This window comes from Scyliorhinus torazame, chromosome 13 (genome assembly GCF_047496885.1).
Source record: "Scyliorhinus torazame isolate Kashiwa2021f chromosome 13, sScyTor2.1, whole genome shotgun sequence".
In the NCBI taxonomy this organism is placed as follows: Eukaryota; Metazoa; Chordata; class Chondrichthyes; order Carcharhiniformes; family Scyliorhinidae; genus Scyliorhinus; species Scyliorhinus torazame.
Window position 1 is genome coordinate 30,161,824 of NC_092719.1, and position 20,103 is coordinate 30,181,926.

A 20,103-nucleotide genomic window follows, 5' to 3' on the forward strand; every position below is an offset into this window, starting at 1 on the left:
AAAGACCTTAAACCCCTAACACCCCAAACCCTTCAATCAAACCCTAAACCCCTCAATTAAACCTCAAACAGCTCAAACCCCAATTACCTCAATCAAACCCCAAACACCTCAAACCCCAAACACCTCAATCATACCCCAAACACCTCAAACCCCAAACACCTCAATCAAACCCCAAACCCTTCAATCAAACCCAAGACACCTCAAACCCCAAACACCTCATACCCCAAACACCTCAATCAAACCCCAAACAACTCAATCAAACCCCAAACACCTCAAACCCCAATTACCTCAATCAAACCCCAAACACCTCAAACCCCAAACACCTCAATCAAACCCCAAACACCTCAAACCCCAAACACCTCAATCAAACCCCAAACCCTTCAATCAAACCCCAAACACCTCAAACCCCAAACACCTCAAACCCCAAACACCTCAAACCCCAAACACCTCAATCAATCCCCAAACACCTCAATCAAACCCCAAACACCTCAATCAAACCCCTCAATCAAACCCCAAACAACTCAATCAAACCCCAAACACCTCAAACCCCAATTACCTCAATCAAACTCCAAACACCTCAAACCGCAAACACCTCAATCAAACCGCAAACACCTCAATCAAACCCCAAACACCTCAATCAAACCCCAAACACCTCAAACCCCAAACACCTCAAACCCCAAACACCTCAATCAAACCCCAAACACCTCAAACCCCAAACACCTCAATCAAACCCAAAACACCTCAAACCACAAACACCTCAAACCCCAAACACCTCAAACCCCAAACACCTCAAACCCCAAACACCTCAATCAAACCCCAAACACCTCAATCAAACCCCAAACACCTCAAACCCCAAACACCTCAATCAAACCCCAAACACCTCAAACCTCAAACACCTCAATCAAACCCCAAACACCTCAAACCCCAAACACCTCAATCAAACCCAAAACACCTCAAACCACAAACACCTCAAACCCCAAACACCTCAAACCCCAAACACCTCAAACCCCAAACACCTCAATCAAACCCCAAACAACTCAATCGAACCCCAAACACCTCAAACCCCAATTACCTCAATCAAACCCCAAACACCTCAAACCCCAAACACCTCAAACCCCAAACACCTCAAACCCCAAACACCTGAATCAATCCCCAAACCACTCAATCAAACCCCAAACCCCTCAATTAAACCCCAAACACCTCAAACCCCAAACACCTCAATCAAACCCCAAACACCTCAAACCCCAAACACCTCAACCCCAAACACCTCAAACCCCAAACACCTCAAAACGCCAAACACCTCAAACCCCAAACCCCTCAATCAAACTCCAAACCCCTCAATCAGACCCTAAACACCTCAATTAAACCCCAAACAACTCAAACCCCAAACCCCTCAATCACACCCCAAACACCTCAATCAAACCCCAAACACCTCAAACCCCAAACATCTCAAACCCCAAACACCTCAATGAAACCACAAACCCCTCAAACCCCAATTACCTCAATCAAAACCCAAACACCTCAAACCCCAAACACCTCAATCAAACCCCAAACACCTCAACCAAACCCCAAACCCCTCAAACCCCAAACACCTCAAACCCCAAACACCTCAAACCCCAAACACCTCAAACCCCAAACCCGTTAATCAAACCCCAAACCCCTCAATCAAACCCCAAACCCCTCAATCAAACCCCAAACCCCTCAATCAAACCCCAAACCCCTCAATTAAACCCCAAACATCTCCAACCCCAAACCCCTCAATCAAACCCCAAACCCCTTAATCAAAGCCAAAACAACTCAAAACACATACCCCTCAATCAAACCCCAAACCCCTCAATTAAACCCCAAACACCTCAAACCCCAAACACCTCAATCAAACCCCAAACACCTCAATCAAACCCCAAACCCCTCGAACCCCAAACAGCTCAAACCCCAAACACCTCAATCAAACCGCAAACACCTCAATCAAACCCCAAACAACTCAATCAAACCCCAAACACCTCAAACCCCAATTACCTCAATCAAACCCCAAACACCTCAAACCCCAAACACCTCAATCAAACCGCAAACACCTCAATCAAACCCCAAACACCTCAATCAAACCCCAAACACCTCAAACCCCAAACACCTCAATCAAACCCCTAACACCTCAAACCCCAAACACCTCAATCAAACCCCAAACACCTCTAACCCCAAACACCTCAATCAAACCCAAAACACCTCAAACCACAAACACCTCAAACCCCAAACACCTCAAACCCCAAACACCTCAAACCCCAAACACCTCAATCAAACCCCAAACAACTCAATCGTACCCCAAACACCTCAAACCCCAATTACCTCAATCAAACCCCAAACACCTCAAACCCCAAACACCTCAATCAAACCCAAAACACCTCAAACCCCAAACACCTCAAACCCCAAACACCTCAAACCCCAAACACCTCAAACCCCAAACACCTGAATCAATCCCCAAACCACTCAATCAAACCCCAAACCCCTCAATTAAACCCCAAACACCTCAAACCCCAAACACCTCAATCAAACCCCAAACAACTCAATCGAACCCCAAACACCTCAAACCCCAATTACCTCAATCAAACCCCAAACACCTCAAACCCCAAACACCTCAATCAAACCCAAAACACCTCAAACCCCAAACACCTCAAACACCAAACACCTCAAACCCCAAACACCTCAAACCCCAAACACCTGAATCACACCCCAAACACCTCAATCAAACCCCAAACACCTCAAACCCCAAACATCTCAAACCCCAAACACCTCAATGAAACCACAAGCCCCTCAAACCCCAATTACCTCAATCAAAACCCAAACACCTCAAACCCCAAACACCTCAATCAAACCCCAACACCTCAATCAAACCCCAAACCCCTCAAACCCCAAACACCTCAAACCCCAAATACCTCAAACCCTAAACACCTCAAACCCCAAACCCGTTAATCAAACCCCAAACCCCACAATCAAACCCCAAACCCCTCAATCAAACCCCAAACCCCTCAATTAAACCCCAAACATCTCCAACCCCAAACCCCTCAATCAAACCCCAAACCCCTTAATCAAACCCAAAACAGCTCAAAACACATACCCCTCAATCAAACCCCAAACCCCTCAATTAAACCCCAAACACCTCAAACCCCAAACACCTCAATCAAACCTCAAACACCTCAATCAAACCCCAAAACCTCAATCAAACCCCAAACACCTCAAGCCCAAACACCTCAAACCCCAAACACCTCAAAACACCAAACACCTCAAACCCCACACCCCTCAATCAAACCCCAAACACCTCAATCAAACCCTAAACCCCTCAATTAAACCCCAAACATCTCAAACCCCAAACACCCCAAACCCCAAACCCCTCAAACCCCAAACTCGTCAAACCCCAAACACCTCAAAAACCAAACACCTCAAACCCCAAACACCTCAATCAAACGCCAAACAACTCAATCAAACCCCAAACACCTCAAACCCCAAACACCTCAATCAAACCCCAAACAACTCAATCGAACCCCAAACACCTCAAACCCCAATTACCTCAATCAAACCCCAAACACCTCAAACCCCAAACACCTCAATCAAACCCAAAACACCTCAAACCCCAAACACCTCAAACACCAAACACCTCAAACCCCAAACACCTCAAACCCCAAACACCTGAATCACACCCCAAACACCTCAATCAAACCCCAAACACCTCAAACCCCAAACATCTCAAACCCCAAACACCTCAATGAAACCACAAGCCCCTCAAACCCCAATTACCTCAATCAAAACCCAAACACCTCAAACCCCAAACACCTCAATCAAACCCCAACACCTCAATCAAACCCCAAACCCCTCAAACCCCAAACACCTCAATCCCCAAATACCTCAAACCCCAAACACCTCAAACCCCAAACCCGTTAATCAAACCCCAAACCCCACAATCAAACCCCAAACCCCTCAATCAAACCCCAAACCCCTCAATCAAACCCCAAACCCCTCAATTAAACCCCAAACATCTCCAACCCCAAACCCCTCAATCAAACCCCAAACCCCTTAATCAAACCCAAAACAGCTCAAAACACATACCCCTCAATCAAACCCCAAACCCCTCAATTAAACCCCAAACACCTCAAACCCCAAACACCTCAATCAAACCTCAAACACCTCAATCAAACCCCAAAACCTCAATCAAACCCCAAACACCTCAACCCCAAACACCTCAAACCCCAAACACCTCAAAACACCAAACACCTCAAACCCCACACCCCTCAATCAAACCCCAAACACCTCAATCAAACCCTAAACCCCTCAATTAAACCCCAAACATCTCAAACCCCAAACACCCAAAACCCCAAACCCCTCAAACCCCAAACTCGTCAAACCCCAAACACCTCAAAAACCAAACACCTCAAACCCCAAACACCTCAATCAAACGCCAAACAACTCAATCAAACCCCAAACACCTCAATCAAACCCCAAACACCTCAATCAAACCCCAAACACCTCAAACCCCAAACACCTCCAACCCCAAACACCTCAAACCCCAAACACCTCAATCAAACCCCAATTACCTCAATCAAACTCCAAACACCTCAATCAAATCCCAAACACCTCAAACCCCAAACACCTCAATCAAACCCCAAACACCTCAAACCCCAAACACCTCAAACCCCAAACACCTCAATCAAACCCCAAACACCTCAAACCCCAAACACCTCAATCAAACCCCAAACACCTCAAACCCCAAACACCTCAACCCCAAACACCTCAAACCCCAAACACCTCAAAACGCCAAACACCTCAAACCCCAAACCCCTCAATCAAACTCCAAACCCCTCAATCAGACCCTAAACACCTCAATTAAACCCCAAACATCTCAAACCCCAAACCCCTCAATCACACCCCAAACACCTCAATCAAACCCCAAACACCTCAAACCCCAAACATCTCAAACCCCAAACACCTCAATGAAACCACAAACCCCTCAAACCCCAATTACCTCAATCAAAACCCAAACACCTCAAACCCCAAACACCTCAATCAAACCCCAAACACCTCAACCAAACCCCAAACCCCTCAAACCCCAAACACCTCAAACCCCAAACACCTCAAACCCCAAACACCTCAAACCCCAAACCCGTTAATCAAACCCCAAACCCCTCAATCAAACCCCAAACCCCTCAATCAAACCCCAAACCCCTCAATCAAACCCCAAACCCCTCAATTAAACCCCAAACATCTCCAACCCCAAACCCCTCAATCAAACCCCAAACCCCTTAATCAAACCCAAAACAGCTCAAAACACATACCCCTCAATCAAACCCCAAACCCCTCAATTAAACCCCAAACACCTCAAACCCCAAACACTTCAATCAAACCCCAAACACCTCAATCAAACCCCAAAACCTCAATCAAACCCCAAACACCTCAACCCCAAACACCTCAAACCCCAAACACCTCAAAACACCAAACACCTCAAACCCCACACCCCTCAATCAAACCCCAAACCCCACAATCAAACCCTAAACCCCTCAATTAAACCCCAAACATCTCAAACCCCAAACACCCCAAACCCGAAACTCCTCAAACCCCAAACTCGTCAAACCCCAAACACCTCAAAAACCAAACACCTCAAACCCCAAACACCTCAATCAAACGCCAAACAACTCAATCAAACCCCAAACACCTCAATCAAACCCCAAACACCTCAAACCCCAAACACCTCCAACCCCAAACACCTCAAACCCCAAACACCTCAATCAAACCCCAATTACCTCAATCAAACTCCAAACACCTCAATCAAACCCCAAACACCTCAATCAAACCCCAAACACCTCAAACCCCAATTACCTCAATCAAATCCCAAACACCTCAAACCCCAATTACCTCAATCAAACCCCAAACACCTCAATCAAACCCAAACACCTCAAACCCCAAACACCTCAATCAAACCCCAAACACCTCAAATCCCAAACCCCTCAATCAAACCCCAAACCCCTCAATCAAACCACAAAACCTCAATGAAACCCCAAACACCTCAAAACACCAAACGTTTCAAACTCCAAACCCCACAATCAAACCCCAAACCCCTCAATCAAACCCCAAACACCTCAAACTCCAAAGACCTCAAACCCCAAACACCCCAAACCCCAAACCCTTCAATCAAACCCTAAACCCCTCAATTAAACCCCAAACAGCTCAAACCCCAAACCCCTCAATCAAACCCCAAACCCCTCAATCAAACCCCAAACACCTCAAACCCCAAACCCCTAAATCAATCCCCAACCCCTCAATCAAACCCCAAACACCTCAAACCCCAAACACCTCAAACCCCAAACACCTCAATCAAACCCCAAACATCTCAAACCCCAAACACCTAAATCAAACCCCAAACACCTCAAACCCCAAACATCTCAAACCCCAAACACCTCAATGAAACCACAAACCCCTCAAACCCCAAACCCCTCAATCAAACCTCAAACCCCTCAATCAAACTCCAAACACCTCAAAACCCAAACGCCTCAATCAAGCCCCAATCACCTCAACCCCCAAACACCTCAAATCCCAAACCCCTCAAACCCCTCAAACCACAAACACCTCAAACCCCAAACCCTCAAACCCCAAACACCTCAAACCCCAATCACCTCAAACCCCAAACCCCTCAATCAATCCCTAAACACCTCAATCAAACCCCAAACAGCTCAAACCCCAAACCCCTCAATCAAACCCCAAACCCCTTAATCAAACCCCAAACAGCTCAAACCCCAAACCCCTCAATCAAACCCAAACCCCTCAATTAAACCCAAAACACCTCAAACCCCAAACCCCTCAATCAAACCCCAAACCCCTCAATCAAACCCAAACCCCTCAATCAAAGCCCAAACACCTCAAACCCCAAACACCTCAAACCCCAAACACCTCAAACCCCAAACACCTCAATCAATCCCTAAACACCTCAATCAAACCCCAAACAGCTCAACCCCAAACACCTCAAACCCCAAACACCTCAAAACCCCAATCACCTCAATCAAACCCCAAACACCTCAATCAAACCCCAAACACCTCAAACCCCAAACCTCTTAATCAAACCCCAAACCCCTCAATCAAACCCCAAACACCTCAAACCCCAAACCTCTTAATCAAACCCCAAACCCCTCAATCAAACCCCAAACACCTCAAACCCCAAACACCTCAAACACCAAACACCTCAAACCCCAAACACCTCAATCAATCCCCAAACCCCTCAATCAAACCCCAAACACCTCAAACCCCAAAGACCTCAAACCCCAAACCCCTCAATCAAACCCCAAACACCTGAAATCTGTAACCCTGTAACTTCACTGCCTCATGCAACATTCACCTTGAGGTGGCTCTTTTCCATGGTGTATCCTCTATAATCTACATGACCAAGCTTTTCCTGGAGATAGAATTGGATCCAGTTGTGGAATCCAATCACTGTTCTACCACCACGGGTTTCACCTACAAACACATGCTCGAAACCAGATGAATCAGGCCTGAGGGGGGGGGAAGGAGATTATGTTGGGAGAATGTTAGATTCTACAAACAGAGATTCCACGATCACTGCAGCCCCTCCACTCCAGGGATATTGACTAAATCTCACTGGAGTTCAGTGCCACACACACTGACTCTCACTGGGACACAGTTCCTAACACACTGTCTCTCTCTGGGGTACAGTTCCACACACACTGACTCTCACTGGGACACAGTTCCACACACACTGACTCTCACTGGGACACAGTGCCACACACACTGACTCTCACTGGGGCACAGTTCCCCACACACTGACTCTCACTGGGGCACAGTTCCCCACACACTGACTCTGACTGGGGCACAGTTCCCCACACACTGACTCTCACTGGGACACTGTTCCAGGCACACTGACTCTCACTGGGACACAGTTCCACACACACTGACTCTCACTGGGACACAGTTCCCCACACACTGACTCTCACTGGGACACTGTTCCAGACACACTGATTCTCACTGGGGCACAGTTCCCCACACACTGACTCTCACTGGGACACTGTTCCAGACACACTGACTCTCACTGGGACACAGTTCCACACACACTGACTCTCACTGGGACATAGTTCCACACACACTGACCCTCACTGGGACACAGTTCCACACACACTGACTCTCACTGGGACACAGTCCCACACACACTGACTCTCACTGGGACACAGTTCCACACACACCGACTCTCACTGGGACACAGTTCCACACACACTGACTCTCACTGGGGTACAGTTCCACACACACTGACTCTCACCGGGACACAGTTCCACACACACTGACTCTCACTGGGACACAGTTCCAGACACATTGGCTCTCACTGGGACACAGTTCCACGCACACTGACTCTCAATGGGACATAGTTCCACACACACTGACTCTCACTGGGACACAGTTCCACACACACTGACTCTCACCGGGACACATTTCCACACACACTGGTTCTCACTGGGACACAGTTCCACACGCACTGACTCTCACTGGGACACAGTTCCACACACACTGACTCTCACTGAGACACAGCCCCCCACACACTGACTCTCTCTGGGGCACAGTTCCACACACACTGACTCTCACTGGGACACAGTTCCACACACACTGACTCACTGGGACACAGTCCCACACACACAGACTCTCACTGGGACACAGTTCCACACACATTGACTCTCACTGGGACTGTGATGAATGGTTACTGTATTACTGTACCCTTATCATCATGTAAGGTGATGTCCCCTTTAAAACCGGGCTTGGAACCCTGGGGTCTCCGCCTCTGGCTCCGCCCACCTGGGAGTCGTATATAAGGGGCCGCCTTGTGGGCAGCACCCAGTTAGCACCCGTCTCGGCACCAGGCTAGTTCTTAGCTTATTAAAGCCTTCTTTACCGTTTACTCTCTAAGCGTCGTTATTGAGGGTACAACAATTTAATAAGCTAAACTACATCAGGATGAACGCAGGCCTAAAACCAGAGAAGCTCAACCTGGAAGCACGGACACCAAGGCAAAATAAATTTTTTAATACTGTCTCCGATGCTTCAATGCCTATCCAGACTCCTCAGAGACCCCCATCCTGGGGCCACGCAAGCTGCGCCTACTCCACGCCCGGGTGAGTCACAGAATCTCCGCCACGCTCGAAAAGGCGACGACTTATGAAGAGGCAGTCGAGTTACTCCGCAAGTGGTTCGTTAAACCCACCAACGAGGTACATGCCAGGCACCTGCTCTCTACCTGCCGGCAGCACTCGGGGGAATCGCTAGACAAATTCGCTGAAAAACTCACCGCGCTTGCCAGGGACTGTGACCATCAGGATGTGACAGGTGAAACCCATATGAACCTGCACATCAGAGACACGTTCATGTCCGGCCTCCGCGCGACCTACATCCGGCAGCGGCTACTCGAAAACGGGGCAAAACACCTCCAGGACATGCTAACACTCGCCTCCTCGCTGGAGGTGGCCCGACATAATTTGGGCATGTACCCCGCGGACTCTGCGAGCCCCCCTCGGCCTTCCTCAGACTCAGCCACGTTACGGGACTGCGCTGCGTGGCGACCCGCTCATCCTGGGGGCACACCGTGCTACTTCTGCGGGCAGGGCTAGCATCCACGCCCACGCTGCCCAGCCCGCTCCACTATCTGCAGCGACTGTGGGAAGAAGGGGCATTTTGCGAGGGTCTGCCTGGCCAGGCCCAGGGGCCAGAAAAACAAAGAACAGCCGGCCTGAAAATCAGGCTCTCAGACCCGCAGTCCTCGCAATGCGGATGCGCATCGACCCGACACGCCCCCTTCTGACGCGTCATCCGCCTTGGCATGTAAGAGGTGGACGTTTTCGACCAAGGGGTCCGATTTATGACTCCTCGCATGCTTCAGGAGGAGGACGGGTCCAGGAACTGTCAGCCATGTTGGGAGCAAGACCCCGGAGGTGGACTTCCTGGGGAAGGCAAACACACGTTCGTGAGGGTTCTCGTTAGTCATGGTGCAGAGGAGCGATCGGATGGAGTGGAGCGCGTCGGGGAGGACATCCTGCCAGCGGGAGACCGGGAGATGTTTAGACCGCAGGGCCAGCAGGACGGCCTTCCAGACCGTCCCGTTCTCCCTCTCCACCTGCCCATTTCCCCAGGGGTTGCAGCTGGTCGTCCTACTCGAGGCAATGCCCTGGCGCAGCAGGAACTGTCGCAGCTCATCACTCAAAAAAGAAGATCCCCGATCGCTGTGGATGTAGGTGGGGAAACCGAACAGAGTGAAGATGCTGTGGAGGGCTTTGATTACCGTGGCAGAAGTCATATCAGGGCATGGGATGGCGAAAGGGAACCGGCAGTACTCATCAATCACATTCAGGAAATACGTGTTGCGGTCGGTGGAGAGGAGGCCCTTTGAAGTCCACGCTGAGGCGCTCAAAGAGGCGGGAGGCCTTCACCAGGTGCGCTCTATCTGATAGGGGCTGATTTAGCACAGTGGGCTAAACACCTGGCTTGTAATGCAGAACAATGCCAGCAGCACGAGTTCAATTCCCGTAACGGGCGCCGGAATGTAGGGACTAGGGGCTTTTCACAGTAACTTCATTGAAGCCTACTTGCGACAATAAAGATTATTATAGGGGGCACTACAGTAGCATTGTGAATAGCACAATTGCTTCACAGCTCCAGGGTCCCAGGTTCGATTCCGGCTTGGGTCACTGTCTGTGCGGAGTCTGCACATCCTCCCCGTGTGTGCGTGGGTTTCCTCCGGGTGCTCCGGTTTCCTCCCACAGTCCAAAGATGTGCAGGTTAGGTGGATTGGCCGTGATAAATTGCCCTTAAGTGTCCAAAATTGCCCTTAGTGTTGGGTGGGGTTACTGGGTTTTGGGGACAGGGTGGAGGTGTTGACCTTGGGTAGGGTGCTCTTTCCAAGAGCCGGTGCAGACTCGATGGGCTGAATGGCCTCCTTCTGCACTGTAAATTCTATGATAATCTGGCCGGTAGAAGTGCAGCTTGCACTCTGCGAAGACCTGGCAGTCTCTGGTGACGGTCCTGACCTCCTCGATGGAGTAGGGCAGGTTGCGGGCCTTAATAAAATGGAAGAACCAGATGACCCTCGGGTAGCAGAGGTCATAGTGGACGGTGTCGGTCCACTTGTGCGCTAGCACATGTACCGCGGGATAGGGCATCAGGGGGCTCGTTGAACTTCCCCGGGCGATACAAGATCTCATAATTATAGGTGGAGAGTTCGATCCACCTCAAGATCTTGTCATTTTTGATCTTGCCTCGCTGTGTATTATTAAACATGAAGGCAACCGACCATTGGTCAGTGAGGAGAGTGAATCTCCTGCCGGCCAGGTAATGCCTCCAATGTCTCACAGCTTCCACGATGGCTTGGGCCTCCTTTTCGACAGAGGAGTGCCGAATTTCGGAGGCATGGAGGGTGCGGGAAAAGAAGGCCATGGGCCTGCCCGCCTGGTTGAGGGTGACGGCCAGAGCTACGTCCGATGCATCGCTCTCCACCTGAAAGGGGAGGGACTCGTCGACCGCATGCATCTGGCCTTGGCAATGTCCGCCTTGATGTGGTTGAAGGCCTGGCGGGTCTCAGCCGTCAGGGGAAAAACTGTGGACTGAATGAGTGGTCGGGCCTTGTCCGCATAATTAGGGACCCACTGGGCGTAACAGGAGAAAAACCCCAGGCATCGTTTCATGGCCTTGGGGCAGTGGGGGAGGGGATGCATGCGGTCGGGCCCTAGAACTCCATTTTCCACGACATAGCCAAGGATGGCTAAGCGGTTGGTGCGGAATACGCATTTCTCCTTATTGTAGGTGAGGTTAAGGAGTTTGGTGGTATGGAGGTTTGCGTCGTGGTCCTGCTGATCGTGGCCGCAGATGGTGACGTTATCTAGGTACAGGAAGGTGGCCCGCAGTCCGTACCGGTCAACCATTTGGTCCATCCCTTGCTGGAAGACCGAGACCCCATTGGTGACGCTGAAGGGAACCCTAAGGAAGTGATAGAGGCGCCCATCTGCTTCGAACGCAGTGTATTGGCAGTCCTCCGGGTGGATGGGGAGCTGGTGGTAGGCGGACTTCAAGTCCACTGTGGAAAAGTCTCGATACTGCGCAATCTGATTGATCATGTCAGATATGCGTGGGAGTGGGTACGCGTCGAGCTGCGTGTACCGATTGATGGTCTGACTGTCGTCGATGACCATCCTGTGCTTCTCCCCAGTCTTCACTACCACTACTTGAGCTCTCCAGGGGCTGTTGCTGGCCTCAATGACCCCCTCCCGCAGAGGCCGTGGCTTAGGAAGGGGAAAATGGCGGCGCCCCTGGGTCGCACGTGGGGGGTGTAGAAATACCGGGCCTGGATACAGCAGCGACTGACCAGGCCTGGCAAACAGAAACAAAGTGTCCTTTCTTCCCACACCCATTGCAGGTCGCGCTCTGCGCCGGGCAGCGCTGCCTGGGGTGTTAGTTTTGCCCGCAAAAATAACACTTGGGGCCCCCCAGAGTTGGCTGGCTGCTGCGCGGCACAGGCTTGCGGTGAGCTGGAGGCGGCAGCTGATGGGGCCCACGATGCCCATGAGGGTGCCGCGCGGTCGGGGGCGTAGGACTGAACGTTACAGGAGGCCACTTCTAACGAATTAGCGAGCTGCCTAGTCCCCGCACGATCGAGCGTACCCCCTTCCAATAGTCGCTGGCGGACGTGCGCAGACTTCATGCCCGTGACGTAAGCATCTCTAATTAAGAGTTCAGTGTGCTGGACTGCCGAAATTGCCTGGCAGTCACAGTTCCTACCTAGGATCTGCAGGGCAAGCAAGAAATTGTCCAGAGTCTCCCCAGGGAGTTGCCGTCTCGTGGCCAGGAGGTGCCTGGCGTACACTTGGTTCACTGGTCAAACGTAATGTCCCTTCAGGAGCATCATCGCTTCGGAGTAGGTGGGCGCATCCCGGATGAGGGAAAAAACGTCAGGGCTCACCCGTGAATAGAGGACTTGGAGCTTCTGCGCGTCCGAGGGTTCTTCAGCGGCTGCTCTGAGGTAGCCTTCGAAGCAGGCTAGCCAGTGGTCGAAGGTGGACGTGGCGTTGGCTGCTTGAGGGCTCAGCTGCAGGCGATCAGGCTTGATGCGGAGATCCATCGTTTAAAAAATCTTGTTCAATAAATTGATGCACCGTCAATTACCACAAGACGACAATGGTGGAACAATCGAGGCTTTATTGAACAAGATGTTGTGCTTTTTGTAGCTGGAACCAGAATGGCTGCAGCGCCGGAGAGCACACACTTTTATACATCGCCTGCTGGGCGGAGCCAGCAGGCAGGGATTTACCCATGTAACTCTAATATACAGGCAGTGCTGTAATACATACAATATACCACTAGTGGTGACTACCACACTCGCGAAGGAAGAAATAGGCGAACGGAGAAGGCTTGGGCTGAGGCTGCAGCGGGAGAAAGCATGGCAGACGACCCGAGTTCTGTCTTGTCGACCCAGCGGTCAATGGACCCGATTAAGGAATCGATTGCGCGGCTGGAACTCAGACTGGATACTCAAGATCGGGCGATCCAGAAAGTGGAGAAGGCACTGATTGAGCAGGAGGAGCACCAAGCTGCAGTGGAGTTGGAGGTGGGGATGCTGTGAGATCAGCAGAAAAGGCTTCAGGAGAAGGTGGAGGGCCTAGAGAACAGGTCCCGCCGGCAGAACTTGAGAATCGTTGGTCTCCCAGAGGGGTCTGAAGGAGTGAACGCTGGGGCAAGCATAGCGGGCATGTTCGAGAGATTACTGGGGGATGGGACGTTCTCCCGATCCTTGGAGTGGACAGGGCTCACAGAGCGCTCGCGAGGAAGCCGCGTGTGGGGGACCCTCCCCCGAAGGCAATGGTGGTGAGATTCCACGGGTACCTGGACCAGGAGTGTATTTTACGGTGGGCCAGGCAGACACGGAGCTGTAAGTGGGAGAACAGCATCCTGCGTATATACCAGGATCTGTGTGCAGATGTGGCCAGGAGAAGAGCAGGGTTCAACCAGATAAAGTCGACCCTTTTCAAGAAAAAGGTTAAGTTTGGACTGCTGTATCCGGTCCGTCTTTGGGTCACGTATGAGGAGCAACATTTTTACTTCGAGTCGCCCGAGGAAGCGATGGACTTCGCTGGAAGGAAAGGGCTGGTGGCGGACTGAGGACTTTGACTTTTGCTGCAGCGCTCATGTTAAAAAAGTTTCTTGTTTTTTGGACGTTATTTGTAATGCCTTCTGTATCGATTTGGGGCCTGCTGCAGAGCTGTGTGAGTTAAAGTTTGCATTTGCACAGATGGGGGATGGAGGTGTGAATGTTAGATGTTGAAATGAAATGAAATGAAAATCGCTTATTGTCACAAGGAGGTTTCAAATGAAGTTACTGTGAAAAGCCTCTTGTCGCCACATTCCGGCACCTGTTCGGGGAGGCTGGTACAGGAATTGAACCGTGCTGCTGGCCTGCCTTGGACTGCTTTAAAAGCCAGCGATTTAGCCCTGTGCTAAACCAGCCTCCAACTTGCGCAAAACAACTTGTCCTATTCAAGAGTGTTTGTAGTGCCATGGGCTGTTGCAGAGCGTTTGGGTGCAAAAGATTACTAAAAACTCATGTTGGGTCTTCTGTTTGATTTTTTTTGTGTTTCTTTCAGGCAATTGTGTTGGGATTGTTTTTCTTTTGCATATGTGTGTCCGAGTGGGGGAGGGGGGGGAGGAACAATAGGTGGGAAAATGTCTGGCACCATGGCCGGGGGTCACCAAGCTAGCTGGGCGGGCGAGCTCACGGAAACGCAGTGGGGGATGAGCAGATGTTATGCTTGTTGAAGGGGATGGTTTGTATAGTGCTGTTACTAGAGGGGGAGGGGAGGGAAATGTTCTGCTGACGGGGAGGGACTTTTGCTGTGGGACAAAAAGGAGGTCGGGGGCGGAGGCTGCCTGGGGGTGAGCCTGCGGATGCGTGGGGCACGGTCTGGAGACTGGCCCAAGAAAGGTGATGCCTGATCGGCAGGGGGAGGGGAGGGGCGAGAAGCTAAGAGGGCTAAATGGGCCGGTTAAGAGGGCACGCGTCCTCGCACATTTGAGGGGACTGAAGGCGGACGAGGTAATGTTACAGGAGACTCACCTTAGAGTAGCTGATCAGATAAGATTAAGGAAGGGATGGATTGGACAGGTTTTTCACTCGGGGCAGGATTCTAAGACTGGAGGGGTCGCAATCCTGATTAACAAGCGAGTGTCATTCGAGGCGGGAAGAATAGTTGCAGTTGTGGGAGGCCATTACATCATGGTTAGTGGGAAGCTGGAGGGGTTGCCAGTGGTACACGTGAATGCGTACTCGCCAAATTGGGTTGGGGTGGAGTTCATAAAGAGGATGTTGGGGAAGATACCGGACCTGGGTTCGCACAAGTCGGTCATGGGGAGGGGCTTTAACGCAGTCACTGACCCAGGGCTAGACCGGTCGAGCTCAAGGACAGGCAGGGTGGCAGCAATGGCAAAGGAGCTAAAGGAGTTCATGGAGCAAATGGGGGGGGTGGACCCAGGGAGATTTGGGCGGCCGAGAGTGAAGGAGTTCTCCTTCTACCCACATGTGCATAAAGTGTACTCCCGGATTGACTTTTTTATCCTGGGCAGGGCTTTGCTGACGGGAGAAGTGGACACTGAGTACTCAGCGATCACTATCTCGGATCATGCCCCGCACTGGGTTGCGCTACAGTTGAGCAAAGAGAGTAGCCAGCGCCCGCACTGGAGGCTGGACGTGGGACTTTTAGCGGATGAGGAGGTGTGTGGGCGGCTGAGGAAATGTATCCAGAACTACCTGGAAGTTAATGCCACAGGGGAATTCTCGGCTGCAATGGTCTGGGAGGCGCTGACGGCGGTGGTTAGAGGGGAGCTGATCTCGATATGGGCCCACAGGGAGAAGGCAGACAGAGCAGAAACGGACCGATTGATAAGGGAAATACGGCAGGTCCACAGGAGTTATGCGGAGGCCCCAGAAGCAGGGCTTTTAAAGGAATGACAGAGGCTACAGGCGGAGTTTGGCTTGTTAACTACAGGGAAGGCGGTGGAGCAGCTGAGGAAGGCGAGGGGGGCGATATATGAATATGGAGAGAAGGCCAGCAGAATGCTTGCACAGCAACTCAGAAAGAGGGAGGCGACCAGGGAGATTGGGAAAGAAAGGGACGGGGACGGAAACCTGGTGGGAGATTCAGCAAGGGTTGATAAGGCGTTTAAGGAATTCTACAGCAGGCTGTATGAGTCGGAACCCCCAGCTGGGCCGGAGGGGATGAGGCAATTCTTAGGGGGGCTGAGGTTCCCGAAGGTGGACGAGGGGTTGGTAGAAGGGCTGGGGGCCCCGATCGGGTTGGAGGAAATAGCAGAAGGGCTGAAGGCCATGCAGTCGGGTAAAGCCCCGGGGCCGGACGGGTACCCAGTGGAGTTTAAAAGAAGTTCTCTGGGATACTGGGGTCGCTGTTGATGAGGACATTTAATGAGGCAAGGGAAAGAGGGGGACTTCCCCTGATGATGTCACAGGCTACAACCTCATTGATCCTGAAGCGGGACAAGGACCCGGAGCTATGCGGGTCCTATAGACGATCTCCTTATTAAATGTAGACGCCAAACTGTTGGCCAAAATCTTGTCCACTAGGATTGAAGACTACGTTCCGGACGTGATTGGTGAGGACCAGACGGGATTGGTTAAGGGTAGGCAGTTGGCGGCCAACGTAAGGAGGTTGCTGGGTGTGGTCATGATGCCCCCAGAGGGTAGGGACGTGGAGGTAGTGTTCGCAATGGATGCAGAGAAGGCATTTGATCGGGTGGAATGAGAATATCTGTCGGAGGTACTGGGATGGTTTGGATTTGGACGGAGATTTATCGACTGGGTCAGGCTGCTGTATCTGGCTCCCGTGGTGAGCGTACGGATGAACAGGTTAACATCGGGCTATTTTAGGCTGCACCGGGGGACGAGGCAGGGATGCCCCCTTTCCCCGCTGTTATTCGCACTGGCCATAGAGCCGCTGGGAATCACGTTGAGAGCCTCAAGGGGCTGGAAGAGGCTGGTCCGAGGGGTGGTGAAACATAGTCTCGCTATACACAGACGACCTGCTCCTATATATTTCGGACCCACGAGAAGGGATGGAAGAAACTATGTGGATCTGGGGGAATTTGGGCGGTTTTTGGGTTATAAATTGAACATGGGGAAAAGTGAGATGTTCGCGATCCAGACAAGGGGGCAGGAGAGGCAACTGGGGGGGCTGCCGTTTAGAGTGGCAGGTGGAAGCTTTCGGTACCTAGGCATCCAGGTGGCACGGGAATGGGAACGGCTAAACAAGTTAAATCTGGCCCGACTAGTAGACCAAATGAAGGAAGTTTTCCGAAGGTGGGACGTGCTCCCGTTGTCATTGGCTGGGAGGGTGCAGACAGTGAAAATGACAGCCCTTCCAAGATTCCTGTTTGTGTTTCAGTATCTCCCCATCTTTATTCCACGGTCCCTTTTAAAACGGGTCAACAAGGTGATCACTGGCTTTGTATGGGCGGACAAGACCCCGCGAGTAAAAAAGGGGATGCTGGAGTGGAGCCGGGGGGAGGGCGGGCTGGCGCTGCCGAACTTTAGTAATTATTATTGGGCGGCGAATATAGCCAGGATTAGGATGTGGGTGATTGTGGTGGTTGGCGAGGGGGTCGGTGTGGGAGTGAGTAGAGGCGGCATCATGCAAGGGCACCAGTTTGGGGGCATTGGTAACGGCGCCTCTGCCATTCCCGCCGGCACGGTACTCCACCAGCCCCGTGGTGGTGGCCCTGAGAGTCTGGGGCAATGGAGGAGACATGTGGGAGCAGAGGGAGCTTCGGTCTGGTCTCCAATCTGCAATAATTACTGGTTTGCCCCGGGAAGGATGGACGGGAGTTCCGGAGGTGGCAGAGCAGGGCTTGAGAGGATCGGAGTAAACAGGGTGGTCAATAGGACTTTAAACTAGAGATTGGGGGGGAAGGGAAAGTCAGAACCAAGAGGTGAAGTAATCAGTGGGAAGCGTAGCTGCTTAGGAATACAAAAAAGCACGAAAAAACAAAACTCAGGAGAGGTTACAATAGTCCCCATCCCACAAAATATGACACAGTATATGGAAAGGCTCAGTAAACCAAGGTCCACCACACTAATGGGAATTATGTACAGGCCTCCTAACAGTGGTCAGGACCAGGGGCACAAGATGCACCACGAAATAGAAAATGCATGTCAGAAAGGCAAGGTCACAGTGATCATGGGGGACTTTAATATGCAGGTGGACTGGGTAAATAATACTGCCAGTGGACCCAAGGAAAGGGAATTCATTGAATGTTTACAGGAGGGCTTTTTGGAACAGCTTGTGATGGAGCCCACGAGGGAACAGGCCATTCTGGACTTAGTGTTATGTAATGAGCCAGACTTGATTAAAGATCTTAAAGTAAGGGAGCACTGAGGAGGCAGTGATCATAATATGGTCGAATTCAATCTCCAATTTGAAAGAAAGAAGGTAGAATCAGATGTAAAGGTGTTACAGTTAAATAAAGGTAACGACAGGGGCATGAGGGAGGAACTGACGAAAATCGACTGGGAGCAGACCCCAGTGGGAAAGACAGTAGAACAGCAATGGCAGGAGTTTCTGGGAGTAATTGAGGACACAGTACAGAGGTTCATCCCAAAGAAAAGAAAGGTTATCAGAGGGAGGATTAGGCAGCCATGGCTGACAAAGGAAGTTAGGGAATGCATCAAAGCAAAAGAGAAAGCCTATAATGTGGCAAAGAGTAGTGGGAAGTCAGAAGATTGGGAAGGCTACAAAAACAAACAGAGGATAACAAAGAGAGAGATAAGGGGCATCATTCTCCGACCCCCCGCCGGGTCGGAGAATGGCTGTAGGCCGCCGTGAATCCCGCCCCCGCCCCCGCCGAAGTCTCCGGTACCGGAGATTGGGCAGGGGCGGGAATCGGGCCGCGCCTGTTGGCGGGACCCCCCGCTGGATTCTCCGGCCCGGATGAGCCGAAGTCCCGCCCAGAAATTGCCTGTCCCGCCGGCGTAAATCAAAGCTGGTATTTACCGGCGGGACCAGGCGGCGTGGGCGGGCTCCGGGGTCCTGGGGGGGGCACGGGGCGATCTGGCCCCGGGGGGTGCCCCCACGGTGGCCTGGCCGGCGATCGGAGCCCACCGATCCGCGGGCGGGCCTGTGCCGTGGGGGCACTCTTTCCCTTCCGGCTCCGCCACGGCCTCCACCATGGCGGAGGCGGAAGTGACTCTCCCCACTGCGCATGCGCGGGAAACTGACAGCGGCCGCTGACTCTCCCGCGCATGCGCCGGGAAACTGACAGCGGCCGCTGACTCTCCCGCGCATGCGCCGGGAAACTGACAGCGGCCGCTGACGCTCCCGCGCATGCGCCGCATTTCCGCGCCAGCTGGCGGGGCAACAAACGCCATTTCCGCCAGCTGGCGGGGCGGAAATCCCTCCGGCGTCGGCCTAGCCCCTCAATGTTGGGGCTCGGCCCCCAAAGATGCGCGATGCCCGTCTGATTGGCGCCGTCTTTGGCGCCAGTCGGCGGACATCGCGCCGTTGGTGGAGAATTTCGCCCAAGGAAAGAGAGGATCAAATTTGAAGGTAGGCTAGCCAGTAACATTAGGAATGATAGTAAAAGTTTCTTTAAATACATTAAAAACAAACGGGAGGCAAAAGTTGACATTGGGCCGCTCCAAAATGACGCTGGTAATTTTGTGATGGGAGACATGGAAATAGCCGAGGAACTGAATAAGTACTTTGCGTCAGTCTTCACAGTAGAAGACATGAGTAATATCCCAACAATTCCGGAGAGTCAGGGGACAGAGTTGAATATGGTAGCCATCACAAAGGAGAAAGTGCTAGAGAAACTAAGAGGTCTAAAAATTGACAAATCTCCGGGCCCAGATGGGCTACATCCTAGAGTTCTAAAGGAGATAGCTGAAGAAATAGTGGAGGCGTTGGTGATGATGTTTCAACAGTCACTGGAGTCAGGGAAAGTACCAGAGGATTGGAAAATCGCTGTTGTAACTCCACTGTTCAAGAAGGGAACAAGGAAAAAGATGGAAAATTATAGGCCAATTAGCCT

General features: G+C 51.7%; 1 protein-coding gene across 1 annotated transcript in view; it reads right to left on the reverse strand.

Moving 5' to 3' along the window:
- The window catches only part of endou2 (endonuclease, polyU-specific 2), a 73,882-nt gene that overhangs the window by 21,901 nt on the left and 31,878 nt on the right, over positions 1-20,103 (reverse strand). Inside the window, exon 6 of the mRNA XM_072470870.1 lies at positions 7,370-7,523. Coding sequence (XP_072326971.1) covers positions 7,370-7,523 — 154 coding nt within the window. The remainder of the gene's footprint in view (positions 1-7,369; positions 7,524-20,103) is intronic.